Source organism: Streptopelia decaocto, assembly GCF_964273445.1.
Source record: "Streptopelia decaocto genome assembly, chromosome: 12".
Classification (NCBI taxonomy): domain Eukaryota; kingdom Metazoa; phylum Chordata; class Aves; order Columbiformes; family Columbidae; genus Streptopelia; species Streptopelia decaocto.
Window position 1 is genome coordinate 8,827,617 of NC_138667.1, and position 25,827 is coordinate 8,853,443.

The following is a 25,827-nucleotide window of genomic DNA, read 5'->3' on the forward strand; positions in this document are numbered from 1 at the left end:
TGGGACTTCTGGAGACAGAATTGTTTCTGGTGTCTCCTGGGTTTCATTTCAACTGAATATTTCAGCGAAATCTAATTAATCCCTTTGTGAAAACCACACAACAGAATGAGGCACCTGCCATATATAACTAGCACCATAATGTTAACAAAACATGTTGTTAAGCTTGAGAAATACTGAGGCATTCCTTTTTCACAGCAAGATATCAGAGAGATCAACAACCACGTACCTTAATTGTTCAGAAAATCACATTGCAGACAAATACATGTTGGTTTTTTTTCCTCACTTTAGAGTCCCCAGTGAAGCCTTATTTTCGTTGTCTCAACTAAAATGCTCAGGGAACTGTGTTTTTCAAAAGATCATATCCCTTCAACATTTTTTGCATCTTACACTCTCTGTGAATACTTGCAACCCTTTCAAGAACTGAAAGTCTAAGCCTGAATTTCAATCGCGAAGGATCAATGAGGCATCTGTAACATGCAACCTGCTGCCCGAAATGACTGTGACATGATTTTATTTTACTCAGTTTTCATTTTTTCTGTTGACAGGGATTGCCTGATAAATGAGCACTTGCTGTTACAGACCATACCTAGAATTTAGACGATAGAAAAATCTGCCTGTTGGCTGTGCCTGATACCTCCCCTAGGCCCTAACTATCGTTGTAATTGAGGAATGGGAAACAATGATACATAAAATTACCTTCAGACAAGCAAGAAGGAGCCAAGACCTTGATTTGTTAAATCCAAGAATATAGTGGTATCATTGTATAAAGTATATTCTCATAAAGGAAACTAAACTGTTTTTCCATAAGCATTATTCTAAACCATTAGTCACAAAATTCTGTGTCACTTAGTGGAACACAGTGTTAGAAAACTGTAATTAAAACCAAACCAGAAAATCATCATACAGTAAACAAATTACTTAGACACAAACTTAGCCATGTTACTGTTAATTAGAAATATTATAAAGGCATGTCTGAACGTTTGTAGGGGACTAAGGCATTGTAAATTCAGCTCCAAATACAGATCTGCCTGTCCAAGGTAGTCCCAAGGAGATCTCCAGAAAGGCTGGACACCCACAGCAAAGACTAAACCGCAATTTTGAGAGACCAACCCCCTTTTTCAGAGTTTGACTGAATAGATACACCAATGTTTCAACACTTGGGACAAAAAGATCCTGTGCTGGTTGCCTAGAAGCTTCCCTAATACTAACATATATTTTTTCTGTTGTAGTATATTTTAGTGTTTCCTCTGAGAATGATGGACTCTTGTCTGACAGATGGACTAAAGTAAAATCACTCAGATTGTAATAACTCTCAAATGCAGATCCTGATTCTCATTCTAGTCCATCTCTAAGGGAGAGGCATTTGTTTACAGGAACTAGATAGCATTTTTTAAAAAATTATTTTTATTTTTATTATTTACATACAGTCCATTAAACTGAATTACAAAAAACCGCGATTCTTAGAGGTGGATGTAGAAAGTGAATGTAGAAATGTCCCTGTTGGGACAGTGAAAGCTGTAAAATATGTAAGCATGTACATTTAGAATAAGGTAGTGATATCTCAAATACCATCTCCCTTCTTCTGCACTAACAAACAGGGAATCAGAAACAGAAAAAATCAGAACTAACGACACAATGCTGAGAAGTGCATGAAAAGTAACAAACTCTCTGGAATGAACAATTAGTCTGTAGTCTATATTCATTTATACCACTATAGACTCAGAATAACTTTACCAAAGGCAGCTCGCTCATTGTTGTTGATGGAACTATTCCAGATTTACGGTGGAGTAACCAAAGATGGAATTCAGTGCTTAAGACACCACAGCAAAAAGAATAAAACAACAACCAGAAAAAGATGCATTTGCAATTTCAAGTCTTATTTTCTCCTGTATCTTATTGAAAAGTTGTGGTGGCATGGTGGTGGTGTTTTTTTCTCTTCTCACACTAGCAATGTTTTAGCTTAACACTGCAATGATAAGCCCTATAATTTATTTCACTGCCAGGTTTCTGGAGATTTAACAAATTTTTTCTTGTATTAAATGTTAGGGAAATATTCCAAAACCTGCAGAAATCAACATCCATGAGGAAAAAAACCAAAACTATATGAAACCAGTTTTATTTATTTGTTTTTGTTTATGACGAGAGAGATTTTAGTGCTCTAATTATCATTATCAGCACACAAACACCTGCTGTTCCTAGACGGTGTTTCTATTAACACAGTGTGCCACTTCAATAGCTTTCTTTTGGCAATCTAAAAATCAAATTGCTTCTTGTCTGAAAATTATTGTTACTTGCTGGTGCTAAGCATTTGCTATGTCTGTCATTTTCTAACCTTTTTTTTTATGGTAAAAAAAATAATCAATGGCCATTTTAATGTTTTGTTTAGTAAGTGTTTATGAAACTCATTACCATTGAGCTAAGTACACTCACTGTCTTTTGTAGGTTTAGACACCCTGGTGGCATTTGTATCATCTGTATATCAAAGTGGGAAGGTATTTGCAGGGTCAGTGACACCAGTTGTCCCTAAGTTGGCCTTGGGACCCGTGCCCAGTTCAGATTTGGGTTTGCTGCTGTGGGTGCCTCAGACAGGGTTGTCCATGAGAGAAACATCAGCGCTGGCTGCAGCTCTGGAGCCTCCTTATTGACTTTGATGGGGAAATGAGCACTTCACAGCTACTGGTTATATGGGTTGAGACCAATTTGGTTATAATATTTCCATTTTAGGTGGTGAGAACTCCTGAGCAAGGGGTGAAACTCATATCCACTGCTCAGCCTGGGGTAAAAGCACAGCTATAAATGCTTGTTAAAACATCTAGACTTCCCTCTGCTGCAGAGAGCAGCACAGACTTAAAAGCTTTCTTTCATAAGATTTCAAAAGGATTTTTAAAAAATCCTACTGTTTCTAATATAATTACACCATGACACAGTTATTTTTATGCTGTTCTTTTCTCCTGCTGCTGTCTGGGATTAGTCTTTACTTAATGATGATGAAGAGTTACGTCTCATGTCCTCGTCCAACCTCAAAAAATTATGACAGGAATTGTGGCTCAATGGTATTCTATTGGCATGATAGAGATGCATTAACTAAAAGTGCAAATCCTGCTGACAGTGATGTTATTACTGCAGTCAACATCGTTTCAGCAAATACCTGAAAGAAGCAAAGTGAACAGTGTGCCGCTTCTAGGGCTTTTTTTCTCTCCTTTCCGGCACTTCTGCCTCTAAAGCAGAAGTTGTCTGTTATATTTTGGAGCCTGCTGTAATTTAATCAAATGCAAGGAAGATCATACCAAAGAAGTGACAACTAGTCAATGGATGGTATCGTCCCTGACTTGTTATCTGTCTGGGGTCTGCTATGATCGAGTTCCACAACCTTAGAGCCAAACCAAAATGCAAAACAACATCTACAGAGGACAATTCCTTCTCCTTTTCAACTCCATATCAAAGAGGGCTTCGCGTATCAACTTGAGTGTTTTCTGTGTATAATTGCTGACAGTACAAAAATATTTTAATTTATATTCCTTGATAAAAAAGTGTACAAGTATCACAGGCTCTCTCTGAAGCCTAAGAAAGCTTTTTGGGCAGGCAATTCTCCTGTACAACACAGCTCTGATGGAAAACACAGCAGTCTGAAAATATGCGTTTTGTTTCTGTTGTGTAAATACTTTGCACATGTAATTCAGAACCTCAGTGTCTGCAGAACAAACAGTGGTGTAAAATCCAATAGCGTTTGCTCAGACTGGAAAGTGATTTTTAATGATGTTTGCCATCTCTTTATATTCTTTGTGAAAGGACTGTACCATTATGGCTGTTCACAAATACATCCTAAAATATGATGCTCGTGTATTTGTAAAGCAGAAATTTAGAATCGTTTTGTCAATTAAAGTTTACAATTAATATTATATGTTGGCTAATTATACAGTCACAGTCAGTAGTATTTGGGAACAGGAAAAATACTATTAAAAAAAATTTTAACAAAAACCTAGAAGATTCTGCAAGTGTTTTATCTATAAGGGTTGTACTGTACCTGAAACCGTTCTGTGTGATGACTTAATTGTACACCATGGAAATTCCTGCCACCTCACTTGTGCAATGCATAGTCATAACAAAAATTTTGGATGCTTTGACATTAAATTACACTGATTAAAGATGTTTCACTGAATTTGAATGGGAAGAGTAACTACTATTGATCACTTCATTATACGTAGCTAGCCTAGAAATCAATGCAAAGAAGATGTAAGATTTAATGGGAATGTAAGTGATATAATTTCAGAGTGATATAAATAGCAGCAATTTTAATGTTTCCCATTCAGCAGCATCTATTGCTCAGTTATAAATGCTTCAGGATGATCAGATTTTCAAAACAGACCAGAAAGAGCCTGGTATTTACTGAGAACATAAAGGACTTTCTACCCAGCTATGTAGGGAGCTGTGAACATCAACCTCATCTAATCAACTCTCTGTAGTTTGTGGATGTGATTAAGTATTGACCACACAACCACAGCCAATGTTTCCTTCGTCAAAGAGTTTGGCCCAGTGACCTCCCAATCAAACCTCTTGTAAGGACATCACCATCTTTCTGAGCTACAGTAAAAGGACTTGCATTTTATGGGTCCTCCCTGAGCTATTCAAAGGACAACTCTGCATATGAGTCTTGATAAAACACACTTCAGGCACAGAAGATAACAAGGCAATCTGGTGTAGGAAGATAAACATACCAGGAAAAACTAGCATTTGTTTATCAGTCGATTAACATGCTCTTGTTTGTATTATTAGCTTTTTTACTCTATTCTTTTTCAGCATGTGAACATTTTATTCACTTGCCTCTCAGAGTGTGTGTTCCATTTAACATAACACTCCTACAAAAATATGAGTTTTCCAATGAAATGTGTATATGTAGAACATGCAGCCTTTCCCTCATAAGCTCTTGCTTTTCTCTGGCACACCAAAGGATGATGCAGGCGAGGTCCAGCAGCAGGACAAAACCTCCCCAGCCACCATTACTTTTCTCTTTCTTCTGACCCTAGGAAGATTTTGATTTTGCTGCCTCAATCCTGAAGCTATTTTATTTTGCTTCTGATAGAACTGGGTGATGTTAAGAACCATCCATGAAGAGCAAAGGCATCTGTTCCTGCCTGCCTCTCACTTTCTTTTAATCCAATATTAAATGGGCGTGGCCACTTCACTACTGACAGACAATAACTATCAGAAAAATAAAAAGCTTTCAGGAAAGGAATTCAACTGATCTTGTGTGAAAGCTTGAAGGCAAAATAATAGTAATAATAATAATTATTATTTACAGATATTAAATAACTGAGATTTACCTGGGTAAGGTAATTTCATCATGTAACAAAAATTAAAAGACTGAATTGCAGTACTCATACAGACAATTTTGAAACAAAAGTATCAGATCCTGCATAACTTCGAGCTAATAATCCTGCTCTTTACTGATCAAGTCCAGAGAAGGATCATGTCAGTGTCTGGAACACACATGACTGTATTCCACGTCCTCATATCTGCCCTGCACTGAAAGTTACTCTTTGATTTGAAACACATAATTTCTCCCTTGCAAAACAGGAAAAAAAAATCTTCCTAGTTTTAATAAGATTACTAAGGGTTTCAATATCTCAATTATAAAATTTTTTTGTTTTACCATTCTGAGTTTGAGACTCAAATAAGCCACTTAAAAATCTACCTGGAAATCCAGTGTCAGAAGGAGTCTTTTTTCAAAGCTAAAGCCACAAAAGGAAAAAATTTCCTGACAAATCAAACCCTGAAACCAATTTCAATGCAACCATTTTCACAACTCATACTTCATCTTCATAAACTTTAAAATTATGCACTCTGAAGCTATGAAAACTTGTGAATAGCAATTTAAAACTGAAATATTTGCTGAAAGTGGATTTCAAAGACAGACTTAGTTCCAAGACTTTCAATTATTTCAGTTGTCACTCATTCAGGCACAAGAAATGATACAACTCATTTGGGAAACAAGACTGTGATTTCTTCAAATGAACTTCATGCACTGAGTGCTCTTTCTCTAAAGGAATGGAACATAAAACCTTCTCATCCATCACACACAATTGGGCTGGTAGTTAAATGCTACAATTCACATCCTAAACTATACCCCAAACAAGGTAGATTCTTGATCGAGCTTGCCAAGACCTAGTCCTGCAGCTTAAAAATGTTCTCTTGGTTCCCTTTAAGAAATCTAAACAACACTCAGTATAAACGAATGTATTTGCTTCTGCCTATTGACCTTACATTTCCCTTATCAAGATAATAGCATTTTCTTAGAAGTTGCCTTGGGTGTTTCTGCAAGGTCAAAAAACCACAATGCACAGATAAGGATAAACCTACTTTGAATTACTGCATCTGTTCATGCTCCAGTGGCTCTGCAACCCTGATGGCAATAAAACAAGACTATTAATAGTAGTTCTGGAGAATAGCACTCAACTTCTTAGAAAAGACAAAAAGGAGGTATGGTCAGAAAGAGCCCTGACATGCTGTTGAACATTTACCATGCTGCCTGAGCTATTTCACCACTAACACATGTAACAGAGGGGAGACACAGAGGCATGGAGGAAGCAGCCAGAACCCCATTACTGCAATTCCGAATTCACATTTACCAAGAGATGCCCCAATCATTGCACAATGTTGTCTTTTTGATAGGATGCACTGCACATTCAAGGGCAAACCTCTTCCCTTGCCAGCAGGTTCTAAGTCCTTTGTTTATGGAGGGGGATTTAGAAGCTTCAGCTAATGTCAACATAAGTTACACTTGATAAGAATTCTAGCTAAATAATGCAGAGATTTTGGAAAGAGATATCTAGAAACCACCAGCAGGCAGGACTTTGTGTCTTCAGTTACTTCTGTCACTTGTGTGCCACTGGGAGTCAGTTACCCAACCTCTTCTGCTGTTGAAATTATAGCTTTATTCATTTTATACTGTTAGAAGAAAGGCCCATGCCCTCTGAAAGGGCAGTTAACCTCAGGGCCGACTACAGCTCAACCTTTGTCTCTGGGTAGTGGAGTTGAAAATCAGCGGCTATCACAGAAGCATATTGTACAGCTGGGATACTGCTCTGAATAATGAAGCATATCAAGTGTTTTGATACACCAAAGAAATCTCAATGGGCCTCAAAAAGAAAAGAGAGAAAGCATTAGGGCTTATCTTATTTTCCAAAATTTTCCATTAGCACCCTTGCAGAGTCCTGTTTTTTACCTCTCAGACTCTGAATCAAAATTCCATTTAAGAAAATGAGGAACACAATCCTGCCATCTCTTTAAAGATTTAACTTCATAGTAGAAGGATTATATTGTTGTTATTTGCCATTAAGGATAATTGTGGTGCAGTTTTGTTTTGCTAGCATTTGTGTTATTTTATTAATGTCTCCATAATACCAGTGAGCACTATAAAAGGAATTCCAATTTTTAACATGATTATTAATCTTGATCCTCATCCTCAAAGCAGAGGTGTTTTTGAAAGGGCCCAGGAAGGAGGAAAGAACACGACTCAGACACTGCAGTCAATTGTTACCTCCGAGCACATACACTTAGATTGCTTTTCTTTGATGCTACTGCCAATTTTATTCACAAGCATATAAAAAAAGGTCATGACATTTAGAATTACAGTAGTCTGGAAATTAAATGTTCCTTTACATTTTTAATTTCTGAAAATAATTTATTATGGAATAATATTTGCATATGATTGAATGAATGTGTAAAGATTAATGCAAACTGTCTTCAAATTGAAAGTTCACAAGCACATACATTTAACCTTGTTGCATAATAGGCATTAAAAAGTTTATGTGGAAGCTCTAAGAGCTGCATTTCCATTTTGCTGGAAGCATTTGCACTGTAATTCTCCTTAGTATTTTTCCACTGCATGTCTGTACTAGGCATGAGGTTTAGCACTATATTATTTTCCAGTTAAGATTCTGCTGTATTTGAATAGATTTCACAAACCTGGCAACTGAATAAGGAGCAGAAACCAAGTCCCAACTGTCTACACAATTCTTTTACAGAAAGTTTTATATGAGAAAGCAAACTGCTGATTTTTATACTAGTTCAGCAATGTTAATTATACTATATCATATGAGGAAAATAAAACAAATTTGTGCAAGGACTAGAGAAGACACAAAGGTACCAAGTAACCAAAATGCTTGTCAGAAGCTCAAAACTGAGAGGTCTGGAGATCTGATGAAGGGGAGATCACTCAAGTGCTGCCGTTACCAGGTCTCAGGGGACCGTCACGCTCTGCCATGCAATCGCCTTGGACATCCCACACTTGTCACCTTACATACTATTTCTTCAAAGCCAGGTGACACTACTTGTTGAGCAAATGACAGAATCTTAGGAAAGGTAGTGCTATGGAAATTTTTTGTGGTCAGCAATTAGAATTAATGATTCTCCCATAAAGCTGAAGCTTTCATGCTGTAAAGGGCAGACACACACACAATACCAAATCCCTCTTCAGATGCTGCTAAAATTGCACCTGGGTAAAATTTATAGTGATATATAGAATTTACTCATGTTTTCTCAGGGAAACTCTTGGGAGCTCTTAAAAGACCGTCAAGCTCTGAAATATTCAGCTTGAGACTCCATACACTCATGAGCCAACTGAATGTCTGAGCAATGTCTGAAGAGCAGAGACTGAGGAGGTAAGTTAAAGGAAGTCTTTAAATGGCACGTTACTGGCACATTCAAAGATCCAGAAGAAAATTTAATACAAAGCAAGTTAGAAAGCCCCTTTGCTATTATTTGATTCTCAATATCAAATTGTTTTTTGGGCATTTCAGCACCTAACCCCAGAAAGAAACAGTGATAAAGCAAAATATTATACTGCTATTAATTTTTTTATATACGTATATAATGCACACACATAATCACTTCCATATTTGTACAAGTATTTTTCTTATAACACTGTAATCAGGCTCACGAGCAGTTTCTCTGCATACACTTGATGCAGGAGGTGACTGTTTTCAGTGTATTGAATGTTTCCATACATGCAGAGCAATGATTTCCTTTATTTCCCAGGTGACAGTGCTCCTCCAAGGGACAGAACATTCTTTTCATGCCACACTGGTGATGGCAGAATTGAGACATTTACTATCCTTGTCACCAGGGCAATGGCAGGAGCACCATTAGCTTGAGTTTGGCCTCTTGAAGAAGCCTTTGGGAAAGCTGCTCTGCAGATCACCCAACCCATTAAATTAATGCTTTGTTAGGAGGAGTAAAAGTTTGGAGTCAAGCAAAACAAAAGCCTGAGTTTCAGAATACATATACCCTGTCAAATTGCATTTATCAAGATAAGGGTTATTAGAATCTTTTTTCTCTTCTGTGAATGAAATTGTAAGCTTAAAATGTCACTGAAGATTTATTAATCTGATACTCTTTCTGATAAGGGCAAAGAGGGCACATAGGGAATGGCTTATGAGAAGAAAAGTATATTTGTGCCTGACTACAAGAAATAGAAAATATGAATACAGCAATTTATCAATGGGTAAACTGTAACCAAAAGATTCAAGCTACATAAAGCAATATTACAGTTATATATTGATTTCAGAACCTTGCCATTCAAAATACTTAATGTAAGTTTGATAGCTATGCAGAAAAATGTTTGCGATTAGCAAAAAATGGAATAAACCTGCATTTTCAAAATCTAGGCTTCAGAAGCACTTCTTGTTCTAGAAAGCAGAGGCCTAATGTGAAAACTGGTGCTGTGCTAGAGGCTCCGGCATATGGAGCACAACCAGCATGGTCATCACCACTTCCAGCTGAACAAACAGGGTTGAACTAACCAGAGGAATTGTTTAAACACTTTTTCCTGTTTCTGTCCATGGTGCTGCCAGAACAGGTCCATAGTGGGGAGGAGTAAGAACAAAGAGAGGTTCTCGAATATTCTCACCAGCACATCTGCACTCCTATCAAGAAACCACAGCCACAAGTATAACAACTCTTTTCTTTTCCCAAGGGCTTTCCCCGTAGCAGGGTGGAAAGTCTGAGAAAGAACCCGGCTGCAGCACTTGCCCTGCTGCTGGACTGTTGCTTTTAAGTCAGTCTCTTTTGCAAGAATTAATTCCCTTGGGATAAGGTCACTCTGAGACAGCTTGTGCTTACTTCCTAGGGAAAGATCTGGGGAAGTGAATGGGCTCACTGAGCTTACAGACCTAAACAGAGGGCTCACCGAGAGCTGGTGAAAGAGAAAGTGTTCGTTTCTTGTGAGACTCCAGCCTTCAGTTTATGTGACATCATTTACAATGAGTTTGTTGTTGAAACAATTTCATATATAAATACAGATGATATCTACTTAATAAATATTTGACTTCTAGTGAAAACATTAATAACTAAAGATTAAAATGATTATCCAGATCTCATGTAATGTATACATATGACTTTAAATGACTTTTTGATTTACATACAGGCTACTGATTATTTTTTTTAACTTATGAAGTAATGAACTATCAGGTAGTATTTTTCTATCTTCTTTTCCGATGATTCAATATTTTCATTCAAAACATTCGTAGTCAACAATAAGAATCATCAACCAGAACTCCTACGAGACCCTATCAAGTGGGTGTTAGTTTTGCAGCAGTTAAGATGTTTGAAATCACTACGTGTTTAGAAAAGGATTAGTTGTACCTTAGCTTTTTCTCAGAAAGTGTTATATATAAAATCTGCCATTTAAGAAAATCCTTTCTTACATTTTTCTGAGGACATAGCAGAAACCAATTGATCTACTATAATTCCACTAAGTGCTCAACTCACCAGTCTTCTCCATCTTGTGTTTTGAACTTTCAGGTCCTGGAAGGCAGGGGCAGGGCCCTTCGCATCGAGCTGTGATGGTTTTGCCAGAAGTACATGCATGAAACTCCAACTTGCACTACAATAATAAAAAAAAGAATATGTTTTGAATTAGGGCAAGATATAAAAGCTGCAGCTGTGGATTAAATAAGAAATTGAATTTAGCAGTAATGGCATTGGACAGATTGCAAAACTCCAGTCTCTATTGAAAATGCCATTGTTTTTATTATTACAGATAACAACAATAGCTACTTCCTATGCAGAGTTTTGCACAGCACTTCTAAATGTGCCTCATAAAGTGTTGTTATTGTTCCCTGCTTAAATATATGGAATCTGCAGCACAGAAAGTGGAAACAATTTCTTGCAGGTCACCTCAGAGATCAGTGGCAAAGAAGAAAAAATAAATACAAGTCTTCAGAATCTCATGTGTTTCCTACACTGCATTACCATGTTTCAGGTGTGAAATCATGCCATCCATCACCTGTTAACACTAATGATGTATTAGTTCAGTCTTTTGAGGATCTAGGAGCTCTCAACTTCCACTGCAAGCAATGGGCTTGGTCTGAATAACATTCAGAAAGAGACACCAATCCTCAAAATAGTGAGAACTGAAAGAAACAGCTCACCAGCTGATGAGACTGGTCCCTTCAACAACATCAGCTTCTCCCAACAAGGAGGAAATTTTAAGTGACTCTAGTAACTATAAGTTGCTTTAACAGTACCTTCCCAAAAAATATCCATCCTTCATGCCATCAACTCCAGAAATACAAAAGAATTGTAAGACTGAAAAGTGAAGATTAAACTATGAGCAGTATAGTTCCCCATATCTACATATTTTTACCTGTTTCTTTCCCTTCCCTAAAACGACAGCAGATGGGATTTACAGCATTTCTTGACAGTCACCACATTCAAACCATTTAGGACAGCAGGACACGTGCAGTATTGGATGAATGAGACAACTCAGGAGAATTAATATTGCGAAGGAATGCTGGTTAAAAAGCCCTGATTCATAACATACTGACTATTCATCGCATTCGCTGTTTGCATTACATACATTTTAGTGCTGACTTTCCTTTAAGAGCTTTGTGCCTGTGTAGGCATCCTCTCTGCAGTTGCTGCCCCAAGGATATTTCCCCCGGATTGTGCCCAGCAGTGCAGTTACTGGAGACTGGACTTATGTACTAATAAAATGAAGTAAAAACCAAAACAAATCCAAACCCAAAAAACCCAAAACAGCACAAAAAAGCAGCAACAATAATGCACGGGGCATTCTCTTTGGCTTGATACCTAATGAACTGAATTCAAACATGTTTGTTCATGTTCTTCAAGCCCTAATTTTACCAGATCAGAATCTGAGAGCTGTTAATGCAAGGGGGAGCTTTGCTGGCAGCACCAAGGCTGGTGCTCCTCCCTGCAGAGACTGCCTCCTGCCCCGGGAAACTGGAAATGTCAGGCTGTAAAATCCCTTTGATAAGTCTCAATTCATTATAGATTAATTCTTTTTCATTTGAAAGTAGGTCAGCATGCTTACACAGTGTGATGCAATGTATTTTGAAATGTGCAGCTTTTTTGAAGGCCAAAGAACACCCAGTGTAAGACCATGGTGGTATCCAATGGAGATGCAGTGGCAATTGGAGCTCATCTAGCAACAGTCACTGACAAAAAATCACAGCATCATCTTCTGTTATTTTGGTACAGTGGAAGCCAAGAGAACAGAACAGGATGTTGTTACAAGATAAATGCCTCCTGCTTTGAAAGTACTGAAAATATCTTGGCTTTGCCTCTGTTTGTTTTTGTTAAAAGGCCTCATCTTTGCCCAGGCTTTAATCTAGCAGCAGGAGACCATTATCCTGTGCCTACATCCTGCTCTGTTGACATTATCTCCTGGCCATTCTGAACTTCAGTGCACCCTGCTGGTCACATACTTTGTGATGTTCTGCCCTTCTAATTTAGAAAATGCATGGCCATGCACAAATGTGCAAGTTTAGCATATATTTTGCACTAATTTCTTGAAAGACCAAAGAGAATATCAGTACTTATTTTTCATGTTTGCTCCATAAATACCCTTTGCACAGAACACAAACCAAAAAAAAGTACATCAGAAGGAGAAGAGGAGAAAGAAACACTCTGAGCACACAGTCCTGAAGGCAACAACTCTTTTCCCACAACATATTTCGATAGTCAATATGTTATTGAGAACACAGGCATAAATCTTCCTGCAGCTAGAGCTGATCATTTAATCCCTTACAGAACATCAACTAGCTACATATTTTATTATGAATAATAAATGTAAATTATGTCTCTAAGCGTTACCAATTATAGTTCAAATGTAACCTTTAAGACAGTAAGACCTATTTTGGGACTTATGTGCAGTTAAGAAATAAAGATCTTAACACTTGGAAACAGCAAGGCAAGTTTTTCCTCAGCTTTCCATATGATTGATAAAAATGACAAAACAAAAAGCTCAAAATAAACCAAAAAAGAAGCTGCTTAAAATAGGCTGTCTCTATGATCTGAATGCACAGGCCAAGAAGAAAATCTAAACTTGAAGATCACAATGGGGCAGTGACATCCAAGTAAATTTACACCTATGATTAACCACATTATATCCCTCACCCTACTAGTTTGGGATGTTGGTCCATATACATATTCATAGAACTGGGGTGGCAGCTCAGTGCTGGGGGAGGAAGATGCAAGAACTCCATCATTTAAAATATTAAATTAGGATAACACTGATTACTTTTCAACATCTAATCACTATACATAACAGTTTTTTCTTTCCCTAAAGAAAAACATGGAGATATCGTACTTCCTATCTGATGTTATGCTTACTGTAGTAACCCACATGAGTAGCTTAACAACCTATCAGCCTCCGACGACAAAGCGACAATACAAGTTTTGCAGACAGAATCCATGAAGCTCCTTGCAGTGATTCTACACAGTCTAACCAGGAGCAGTCCCACAGTTTGGGGCTCGTCATCTCTGATTTCAAGGGACCCGTCTCACTGCTGGTGTGACTGGATATGCAATGACTCTATGCTGAGCTTTTCTCCTAGTAGAGCTCCCTGGATCCTGCCAAGCTTCATTGTTTCTTTGCCACCTCCCTGGTGTTTGAACTGCATTTGTTTACTATGAACCCCAAGGCTCACATAAACATCTCTAAACTATTTTACTGCAAATGGAAAAGCAGCTCTGTTATTTGTTGCTAAATGTATATGGAGCTCAATAAAATATATGAGGGGAGAAATGGTTGAACATATTCATGGAAAATTCATAAATTAATTTATTCAACTAAGATGTGGGAAATTATTGCAGAGTGTGTTTTGGCTAAAGTGTTCCCCTGAGAATCCACTACTCATATAATGATTCCCTCTTTATTGTCAGTGAATCTACAGCAATGTGTTTTGCATAAGCATTCACATTTGAGGCAGAAAGAAAAAATAGCTACATAAAATTTATTGCCAGCTATTTTATTCTTGTCTGTCAGTCTCCAGCCTGTACATCCTGCTAGTGCAGAATGGAGATGATTTTTTTTTTAATGATTTAATAAAACAGCATATCTCTGTCTTTATACTAGCTTTCAACTTTTGGCAGGCAGGTTTCGATCTAACCTGTATGTATGTAATATTGTCAAGTTATTACAATCTTTTACACATGGGTGTATATTTGACTAATTAATATTTATATTATAAGCTTAATACAGCCTCCAGATGGCATTAATGACATGAAGAGCTTTGCATCGTGCCACAAGGATGAGGAGACAGGAACACTGCCACAATGCTCCCAACAGCAGAGATGGACTTAGTGCACAAACAGGATTTGATGCATTAGATACAGCCAAGAGGGCCAACCGTGTCCTGGGTGCATCCAGCACAGCGTTGCCAGCCAGCAGGGAGGTGATTGTCTCGCTCTGCCCTGCGCTGGTGCAGCCTCACCTGCAGTGCTGTGTGCAGGTCTGGGCACCACAGTATGAAACGGATATAAAGCTACTGGAGAGTGTCCAGAAGAGGCTACAAAGTTGGTGAAGGGTTTGGAGGGGAAGCCATATAAGGAGCGGCCAAAGTCACTTGTTTTTTTCAGCCTGGAGGAGACTGTGGGGAGACCTCATCACAGTCTACAGCTTCCTTACAAGGGGAAGAGAAAGGGAAAGCACTGACCTCTTCTCTCTGGTGACCAATGACAAAACCCAAGGGAACAGCAGGAAGATGTGCCGGGGAGGTTCAGGTTGGACATTAGGAAAAGGTTCTTCACCCAGAGGGTGCTGGACACTAGGACAGGCTCCCCAGGGAGTTGTCATGCTCCCAAGCCTGACAGTGTTCAAGAAGTGATTGGAAAATGCCGTCAGATACATAGTGTGAATTCTGGGGTTTTCCTGTGCAGGGACAGGAGTTGGACTCAATGATCCTCCTGGGTCGCTCTCAACTCAGGACATTCTATGATTCTGTGTTACACATGCTGGGATGAAGAGTGGCAGACTGTGCACATTCCTTCATTGTGATTCTAATTACAATTCATAGGGGGAGTACTGTCAGATCCTAGCCCCAACAGCATCTTTCCTTGAGAATGCAGATGTAATTGAGAATCTGCTGCAGGTGCCCCAGATGGCCTGGGACATACCATGTGTCTAACATTGCTCCTGGTTGTAGGGCTACAGAGAGGACAGACAATGGGAACACTTTGCACAGGTTCAGCATCATGGACATTCTCACCTTCTGAGAACAAACACCAGGTAAGGGGATGAGGAGACAGCACACTCTGCTTCATCCAGGGTTCAGCTGAGGGGAGGCTCTCCAAGAGAGTCTTAATGGATAAAATTTGTCATACAAAATCTGTCATTGAAAATTTCTCATAGTTATGCTACTAAAGCAGAAAATGTAAGCTTTGAAAGTTAATTGCTTCTGTCATTAACTGAAATGTGAATTAAAAAGGGGAGGATCATGTCTTTTTGGTAAGAGTATGCAGGAATAGGCAGACAACATACATGATGAAGATAAAATACCATGAAGTCTCTTTTGAGAAAGACTGAAAATTGGAATAGGAGTTGAACTTAACAGTATACTAATTAAAATACATGTTAAAAACCTGAAATGTTACATCTTACTATTAGTAATGGCTCTAAAACACTGTTGTTCAACAGTGTTTTTGCCTGGAAGATGCTGCATCTTCTTTAGCACCCTGCAGCTTTTTACATTTCCACCAAGAATTATTTCAGTGCAGTGTTTGTTTTATAGTACATCTTTTGTTCACTCACCATCTTCTAAACTTCAGATACAAATAACAAAAGCTCATTATTTTCTACCTTATTCTTCACTCAGTATTTGCCACCGGCAGAAGCTAAACCTTCCCAAAATTACTATATTTTTTTTTTAGTCCAGAGTTTCTTTGTATCAGTAGTTTTTCATACCTATCTCTCTTAGCAGATAATTAGAATGCATTGGAATTCAGACACCCATTTGAGAGGGGTTGTTTGTTTACATGCTTTAGAGCAGTACTTGCCATTGCTTCCCAAGCTAGGACTCTTATCAGTATTTTCTTTATAAGCCTCTGTTTCCAGTTTTCATCAGAAAAAGAAAATATAAATATATCTATATATATATAGATAGATATATTTGGAACACACTCAGACCAAAAGATTATTTTTTCCTACTTGGCACAATAAAAAAAAAGGTTCAGTATCTTTTCTTCAAATCCCTAAAGAAATGTCGTACAGTGCACTCCCATTGCCTCCTGCTGAACACATACATTAAAAAGTTTTAATGGGAATTCTGCAAACTTTTTAGGCTCTGTAAAACCTGAAATCCTGAACATGGCTGCCCAGTTGGGAGACAGCAAAGTCAACCACATTAATTCACATTTCTAAAAAAAGTCAGGCAATAACGTGAAGTCCCGATATGAGTCTCAAATTTTGGGCTAAGTGACAGGGTTGGGACAGGACAACGGTGCTCCGTGCCTCAGGTGGGCACTGGCAATACAGACCAAGCTCTGTTCCCAGGACTGACCACTTGGGTAGCTTTTACACTGGCAAAAGTAGCTATTCTGTGTCCACACTAGCACTGTTACTACCTTGTAGAGTCATCTCATTTCTCCGGGCAGACAATACACAGGTGCTGCTCCTGACTGGTAGCAGCTCCTGTCACTGCAATCAAAAATAAAGGCAAGGCTGAAATAAAACAAAAACAAACACACAAACCAAACCCAAAACAAAAAACAAATCGACCACATTCGTTTTCTATTATAATAGCTATCAGGCAAACATACAGCACTTTATCTTTGAAATAAAAGCTGTACGAAGATATCTTAAAAACCTGGAGTTCTAATTAGGAGCTCTGCTCTCCTTATGAGAATACATAGCTGCTGTTGATATTAATGGGAGTTATGCATGCATACCGGTGCTGAAATAAACTCTAATTAGCACAATCTATTATGTAAATACATATTGAGCCATTTTTAAACTGTGTACTAGATGTAGCTTTGATTCATAGAATCATAGAATGGTTTGAGTTGGAAGGGACCTTCAAAGCTCATCTAGTCCAGCCCCTGCCATGAGCAGGGACATCTTCACCAGCTCAGGTTGCTCAGAGCCCCATCCAGCCTGGCCTGGGATGTCTCCAGGGATGGTTCATCCACCACCTCTCTGGGCAACCTGGGCCAGGCTCTCACCGCCCTCAGTGTAAAAAGATTCTTCCTTATGTCTAGCCTGAATCTCCCTCCTTTAGTTTAAAACCATCAGCCCTTTTCCTGTCACAACAGGTCCTGCTAAAAAGTCTGCCCTTGTCTTTCTGATGGGCCCCTTTTAAGTATTGAAAGCCTGCATTGGCTCAGAAATTCCCCTTTCTGCAAGAAATGACACGAGGGACCTTATGATATCTCAAGTAAACAACAAATATTTAAGAAGGTCTCTTATTGCACACTTAACTGACAGTTTCATCATCTGCTAGAAAGAGAGAACAGCTTCCAGGTGTGGGGTCAAGGGGAAACAGATCTGGGTTACAAGGCACTGATATTAAATAGGCTGAACAGATTTATGCAGCTGAATGCAGCAACATGAAAAGGTCAAATGCATGAAATCTCTGTGGACCACAGATTGCTCTACACTGCACAGCTCTGCCCCTGCAATCCTGTAGCTCCATGAGAGAGAGCTACAGGACTTGTCTTCAGTGTAAAATTAACCACAGAGCAGAGGGAAAGCATGAGACCTGGACAATCTTTAAATATCACTCAAGTCAGGAGATCATATCTTTAATATTGCCAACTGCAGGTGCTCCAAAGTACGTAGCTCAGGACCCTAAAATTTTGGTTCTCAATTTTAAGATTTTAAAATGTAACTTTAAAAAAAAAAAAAAAATCATCTGCTTTTTAAAAAAAAAAAAAAAAAAATTAGGTCCCAGCCATATATAAATTGCACAGTTTGGGCTTTTACAGCATAAGTTAAAACAACCAAGTACCAACTCCAGAGCAATGGGAGAGACAGAAGGTTCATCTTCCAGGAAGAAACAACCAGTTCCTGGTCTGGTCTCCAGAAAAGATCAAGCTGAGCTGCAAGAGGCAGCTATCATGCAATTCAGGATGGTATTAACTGCATATTTTGTAGCTCCACACTATAACTAGAACTGTGCACACCTCTAAAAACAGGTTTCAGAAGAGAAGAAGGCCCTCCTTGTTTTCATCAGTTAAAGTCAAATAGTTGTTTTAGAAAACCTAGAAAGAGTTCATGCCTCTTTGCTGCCTTCAAATTCATGCATGAGAGATCCTTAAAAGAGAGTCTGTGACTGTGGGCTGCCAGTCCTACACACTGCAGCCTGGGGAAGGGGGAGGAAAGGAGCAGGGCACAGCCGTGGGGAAGGGGACGACAACTGGAAACACTCTCCAAGCCACAACTCTGGAGCAAAGTCCCCCACCACACTGCCACTGGAGCACAGGCCAAACTCCACTCTATTCCTACACATTCTGCCATTCGTTTCTAAAGGACTATTTGGTTGAGCTTTCATATTTGTAATTAGAATTAAAGTAGCCAAAAGCTTTGCTAGTTATAACTAACCAAAAAAGAAGGAACTACAAACTTAAAGAAAAATAGTGATTTTCCAAGCTGACTGATAGCTCACGAGTTAGTAGGGGGACTGCTCGTAGGCATGTTGAACCATTTCAGTGTTTGAATGGCAGGGCTGTAAACCAAGGAAATCATCATGTACTTGTGCTACTGCAAACTTACAGACAAAGCAAGATCGGCTCATTTATGGATTTCTGGACAGACCACTGAAGGATAAAGTTATTTTTAAAAACACAACAAATTGCCCTAAGAAATAGCTGGCAATCAGCTCAATGTGAAGCAGGATTTTTTTTTTTTTTAATGCAGTTAATTGCATCAGCTAGATGACATGGCATCTAAGGTCACAGCACCAGATATTGGGGGCAGAGGACACCCATGGGACCATTTATCAACACAATATAACAATGAAAACAAATGGTTGCCATTCTGTGAACAAAAAATGAGAATAGCCCTAGGCACCAAAATCTTGCATGTCATATTGAAATTAAATTTATTTTTTACAAGTAATTTAGATGTCGGTTCTGGAAACACTCAGGTCAGGGGGGTGGAAGGGGGACATATCCCAGTTTATTATCTTATGAGAAATTTGGGTGCTTATTGGAGCAGCAGGGGCCAAAGACAGCTGGAACTTGACACAGAAGAGTTGGTTCTTAAGTGGAAACATTTATGCAATGCTGATTTTGACTTTTCCTTCACTGACTGAAGAGAGCAAGACAAGTCAAAAGGCAAATGAAGACAGAACAGTTCTGTCACTACGATTGAGTGAGTCAAAATAAAGACACCACCCTGCTTTCCTCTGACTCTACCTGCTTTTATTTATCATGCAATGGCTACTATGAGGTAGGTACTTGTCCTTTCCCCAGCAGACTGACATTCTTAGGCTGAAATCCGTGCTTCAGCCTTTCATTTGATTTTGGTGACTCTACAGATAATTTTGGAGAACCAAGGTCATCCCACCATCTGGGCTGTCCGAGTTGGTTCCTTGTGCACCAATGCAGGAGCTGAGGAGATGATGCAAAGTCCCCATCCCCAAGGAGCAGCTCTGGCTCCCAGGCAGCCCGGCCAGAGGCAGCTCCTGCACCTGAGCCTCCTCCTGCGGTTGGCACTAACTCAGGGATCTCTGCAGGATGCTCCATTGCGTGGCATAATCATGTGCTTTGCCTGGTAACTACTGCTATGAATTGCCTTTGGAAATGCTAATTCTCCAGTCAGGAGTATTTGCAGAATCATAATCCAAATGCAAATGTAGGTAGAAATGTTGGCTTATTAAAACAAAAACAAAAACAACAACTTGTAACCCATATCCTATATTCACATACAAAAGCATTTCCTGTTGCTAAATGTCTATTCCTTTTTTTTCCCTTAGGATTTGCATGATAGCTCAACTAATGATGATAACTTTCTAACTGCACATGGGAGTTTTTACTTTCCAGTACACTGCCCCGTTTCAAGATGTGGACTTTAAAAATCACTTTCTTACTGCATTGCTTTCATTTCTATATATATTATATTGCTTTTGTCTCGATGAAATAATTCTCTATTCTAACTCTTCATAATTACGAGCTGAGAGTTCATAGCTAATAGTAGTATTCAAAGCGGAAAGAAGCTACTTAATTTTTTTTTAATAGACCAAAGCCATCTTAGTTTATAAGTAAAGAAAATCACAGGAAAATAACTGGAGAGTTGGAACGATCGATGCTGCTTGAAATGTACTTGCCATGTAATTGAGATGCATTTTCGTTCTGTAGCCATTTACTGATCACATGAGAACGATGATTTGTCATTTTTACTTGCTTCAAATTACTAAAGGCAATTTAATTTCTCTCATGGAGACGACACATCAGATAATGTGAACATAATCAAGAGGTAACGATCTGTGGCTCTATGCACACACACATACTACAGTTACCAGCTAAACAACTGCCTGCATATGGCAGAGGGAAGGCAATGCAAGACATTCAGAGCCCAAAGCACAGGGTTTCCACCCAGGCAATGACATTTTCAACTGAGTAATTTAGCCACACCATGCGACTGCATCTAGATTTTGCATGAGGCAATGCTCCATCTACTCATTCTCATATCCATCTGTCCATACCTGGGCAAAAAAATGGCATCTGGTGACCACTATAAAGCGTAGACATATTCCCTTCAGTCTTTTATGCAATTGGTATGATGGTAGTACCTCAGCATCTCAAAAACCTCTCAGCCAATGCTTCTCATCAATTCGCAACTGCCAAGTCATAAGCCTTCTCTAGGAGAACTGTAACATGTCAGGACCCTAAAGAAAGGTACTGGGTATTGGCATATCGTGAGGGTCTTGTATTTAGTACTGTATTTACAGTTACTTTAAAATGTCTGATGCACCTGCCAGTATGTTATTAGGGACAAGATTCCGATTGCTTTGGCAATACAGGCTGAGAACAGTTCAAAACTACAGTTTAACCCTCTCTCTGATGTATTTTTACAAATGACAGTTAAGGAAAAGTTGCTACTACACCTGCTTCACCTCTTGAAATGCTGGTGAATTAGTCTATTGAGTTTGTTCTCTGCTGCCTATTCCTTCTCAAGCAACCTTGCCACAAATAAGAGTAACACGTAAACTAGCATATCGTGCTCATAACATTTTGTGCTTCTTGAGGCCTGTGTTATAAAACTGGAGAGAGTATCTGGAAACATCTAAGAGCCCACACCAATGAGGGTCTGGGGAGCTTCCAGGAGAGACTGAGAGAAAAGGAGGGTCAAGCCGGGTGCTGTACTCTGGGCTTCTGAGCTCACACATCCTTAGCTAGCAATGATTTATTAAAACTCACTGTATTTTTGTTTCTAGAAGGAATAAAAAATGGTGGTGGGGGAAGGAAGGTACATATACACTAAAATGGCTGGCCTGAAAAATCAGCAGTGTAGTGAGAGCAGCTACAGTGTATACTTTCTTAGTACCGAACTCAGTGTTTTACCTGTGCTATGAGTCAAATGCCAAACACACAACCAAGTCCTGAAGTGTCTCTGTGAAAGTGGAAATGGGAGGTTTTACAGCACACGTGCATGATTCTCAAATAGTGTGTCATTCTCTGCTAACCAAACTTTGCCTTTCCACGTGAGAGGTGAAGATCAGTCTGGGTTCTTCTGTTCCCAAATAATATAATTGATAATAAATTCCAGGAGGTCAATCCTCTTCTCCAGAACAGAGTTATCCCATTCCTTTCTCATCAAATCTATTAGATTAACTATCCACAATAGGTTTGCCCAAGTTTCATTGACCATGATGTGGTCCCAGCACTATCATTCCTTGTAACTGATGTATCAAACATACAGTATCAAGTAAACTTTCAGATCTCAGAGACTGTTTTTGTCTGTTCATTACAGATAGAGCAGATCTGAAGTTTAAGTACAAATACAAAGTAAACCGCACTCTGCAGTACCACTGCTCTAGCTGCTTTCAGAATAGCAACAGGGTTTAAATGCTAAGAATGGCATCCTATTTTTTAATTGACTCTCAGAATTTTCATTTTGTGAAGAATAAATCAAAACAAAAGCCAAACTATGCTATAAAATGCTGAAACAAAACATTTGGCAGTTACTAGCAAAGAAGCTTCGAAACTGTATTTTGAAGCACAGAAACCAATGAAGAGTAAGCTGGCTTCAGCTTTGAAGTTAAAGCTTTCAGCAATGCTTCTGATTTCTAAGGAATACAATAGAAACAAGGAAAAACTTAAAAAAAGAAAGAAAGGAGAATGAACCAAACCTCAGGCCTAGTTCAATGCTCAGTTAATCGACTCACTGGGAAAGACACCCATACAATGCAAGCAGAATTAGTCTGTTTGCTCAGAAATCAAGTAACCACAGCTAATCCTTTTGCAGTATTATCCTGTTTCAGCCTTTAATAAATCTGCTTTAAATTAAAGATGTATCCAAGCCAAGAAGCATCTCCTTTGATGTTTAAATGGCTCAAATAAGCTGTTTGCTGGTAAAAGCTCAAAATATAAATTCTGAAGCTGAAAAAAAAATAGTCATTTTTCTGTGCTGAGAGGCTGGTGCCTCCCAGGAAGGTCAGAGCTTTTAGGATCACAACTTTTAAGCACCTCAAAAGCACTGGTACATCTTTTGCCCATGCATAAAGGGAAAACAAGCCAGTTACCAAAAAGCAGCTAATTCCCTTGTTTTATAACCCTTAAACACATTGTCTGGGTAATGGAACAAGAAATTTTACATTTTAACTGAATGCAGGCATGGAGCTTGGAACAAGGTAACTAAATTAGTGCAAATGACATTTTTGTTTAAGCTTGTGTAATTACCTATGAGTTGGCATAGCAAACTAAGATTTTCTTGTTTCCTCTTCCTGTCAAAACCACAAATTTCAATGCTTGAACTTTGACAGATAATTCATAATGTAAACATCAGAATTTTCTGCTATTTTGACTTTGGCTGAAGAAAGGAACATTTTAAAAATAATATTGGCTTTACATGTAAAACATACAACAGGCAAGCTGCACTAACAACAAAAGTAATCAGGTTGACCTTAGTGCAAAGGTAACTGTAGACAGAGAAGTGTATGTAATTGATAGGGTTTCAAGTTCCAACCATCACATGCCAATTTGTTTGATTGGGCAGCCACAAATCTGATTCTAATCAAGTTAGAAAAGGAGCACTGTGATTACCATCATTAAGATTGGTAGCTTTCTCCCAAAGAACAAATACTGTATTTACAATCCCTACTTATTGCCGACTTCTTTGCAAGTGTATTTTCTGTTCAACGCAAAAGCGTTCATTGCAGCAGGGCAAATCATCAACAGATGGCTCAAGAACAGAAGGCTACTCAAACTTAGTTGCTTTATGCTTCAATCATCCCCTTCAATTGAAATTGTTGTATCTTTAGAGGGAGAGTCCTGTGAACCTCCTGGAATTTTCCATAAGCTACGTAACTATGCAGATGTCCACAGGTACCATGGTTAAATAATTCACTGTCCTGCAGCCCCTTCTCGGTCCCCTGGGTAACTGGTCTGGCTCAACAGAGTTAACTGTGGGAGAAAGCCATGTAGCTATGAAACACAGTGCCCACTCTCACCAGGATCTGACCACGACATTTGTCTTAATTTCCACTTTTCCCTCAGCCTTTCTCAGCCATGTGACCTTGATCTTGTAGAATTTGAACGACGCAGATGCAGGAATTATTTTCAAAGAACACAGGGCAGAAGACCCTTGTCTCAAATATGTCTCTTGCAAAATAATTCAGCTCAGTAGGCACACACCTTCTAGGTCCCACTGAAGTATGAACTGACAGAGAGGAGTTTAAATTATTGAAGGGCGAAATTACTTAAAACATTTTTAATTACATTCACTATAGAACAAATAAATACCTCCATTTAAAACAAGCTGAATTACAACTTATTCTGATTCCTTGTTTTCACCTGAAGCAGTACATATTATTTCCCTGCTTACTGCCTTCTGAATTCTCATTAACCTTTCCGTCAAGATTGCATTAAACATGTCTTGTTAATTCACCATGTTCTTTGAGAAATCTGACATGGAGATGACAAATGCTTATCTAAAAAAGCCCTTCTGATTTAATGAAGTGCATAACAAGAAACAAAATTCTAGTTTACAACACAGCTTTGATTTCAGCTTTGCTACTTCAGAGAGTTCAACAAGAGTGTCTCTGAATAGCCTGAGCATCCATCCTTAAGGAAGCAGAAGAAAAGGTCACAGACCCTGAAGAAATCTAAAGGCTTCAAGAATGTCCTACAAGACTGAAGCATTTTTACTATTCTAATATGACATTTTTACAGCATATATACCTCCTAAATAAAAAGCCTTTACAATTAATATGCACTGCTCTTATTTTCACAGTTGCCATTAGGTCAAGGCACTAAATTTCTCAAGAAGGTTTATAATCTTGTGGACATTTCTTGTGAAAAGTGGTTGCAATGTTGGTGCAACACAAAGCACAGCATGAACACTTACATTCAGGTATTTTTTTGTGAGAGAAATATTGTATGTTCTATAAATACAAGGAAGCTAACATAGCATTTGCTAATCCTCCCAAAAGATCCCAAATTTAGTTTGACTAGTATAAATGTGCTACATCTACCTTACTAAATATTTTTGAAAAATATTCAGTAAGACAATTATGCAATAACATTACTGTTTATATGCCTCCTTTCATCTACAAAAGAATCAAAGTCCTATGTATTTATAAGAGTATAAATATATATGAGCATATATTGCTCAAATGCAGCCAATTCTACAGCAGGAAATACCAAATGTTCTGCACACAATATAATGGGTCATTCAAAGGGAGTTAGATTTAAATCCAGAGAGATGATAAACAACTAGTTAACCAGATTAGAGTACTGAACATACACTGTAATACATTGGGCTTTCAGACTTTTATTTACTGGCTCTTAAAAATTCAGTCCATTGTAGCATGGCTTTAAGACTCTTACATACCTTTCCAGACCAAGCAAAGGAATTAACAGACCTCATGTCAGTTGCTCACAGACCAGCTGTTAGATTCCCCTGCTTGCTTAAAAATCCTTCTACAGAAACTCATTGGTTTGGACTACAAAACTGGTTCTTACTGAATCTCATGCTTGTACTGGAGAAGCACTTTTATTGACCGAGGTTGGTGGTGAGTGGTACTAGATGTGATAAAAAAAGAAAACTCTTGTCTCTTAACACAAAGAACGGCTGGAAGCAAATTATTTCAAGTTGGAAAAGCCTATGAGCAACAAATTCTGTAAAACAACAAAACTAAAAACCTTATAGCTGAATGCTACAGTTTTTTTAGAGAAGTCAAATAATTTTCCCATACATTTCTGCTAACAGTTGCACATAATGAGGCACATCAACTGGTCAAAACTCCTCAGTTTTTCTTCATCTAACAAACAAACTTAAAATCCAACAAGTTTACATTAAGAAAACCATAAGAGTAGAACTGTAAAAAGGTGTCATACAGTCTGGATGCTAGCAAAATTACTAAT

The 25,827-nt window shown here is 38.5% G+C and overlaps 1 protein-coding gene across 1 annotated transcript in view; it reads right to left on the bottom strand.

The window, feature by feature from the left end:
- Positions 1–25,827, bottom strand: part of SPOCK1 (SPARC (osteonectin), cwcv and kazal like domains proteoglycan 1) — a gene marked incomplete at both ends in the record, with an annotated part of 273,747 nt that overhangs the window by 42,052 nt on the left and 205,868 nt on the right. The window contains one exon of the mRNA XM_082063423.1: positions 10,768–10,882. Coding sequence (XP_081919549.1) covers positions 10,768–10,882 — 115 coding nt within the window. The remainder of the gene's footprint in view (positions 1–10,767; positions 10,883–25,827) is intronic.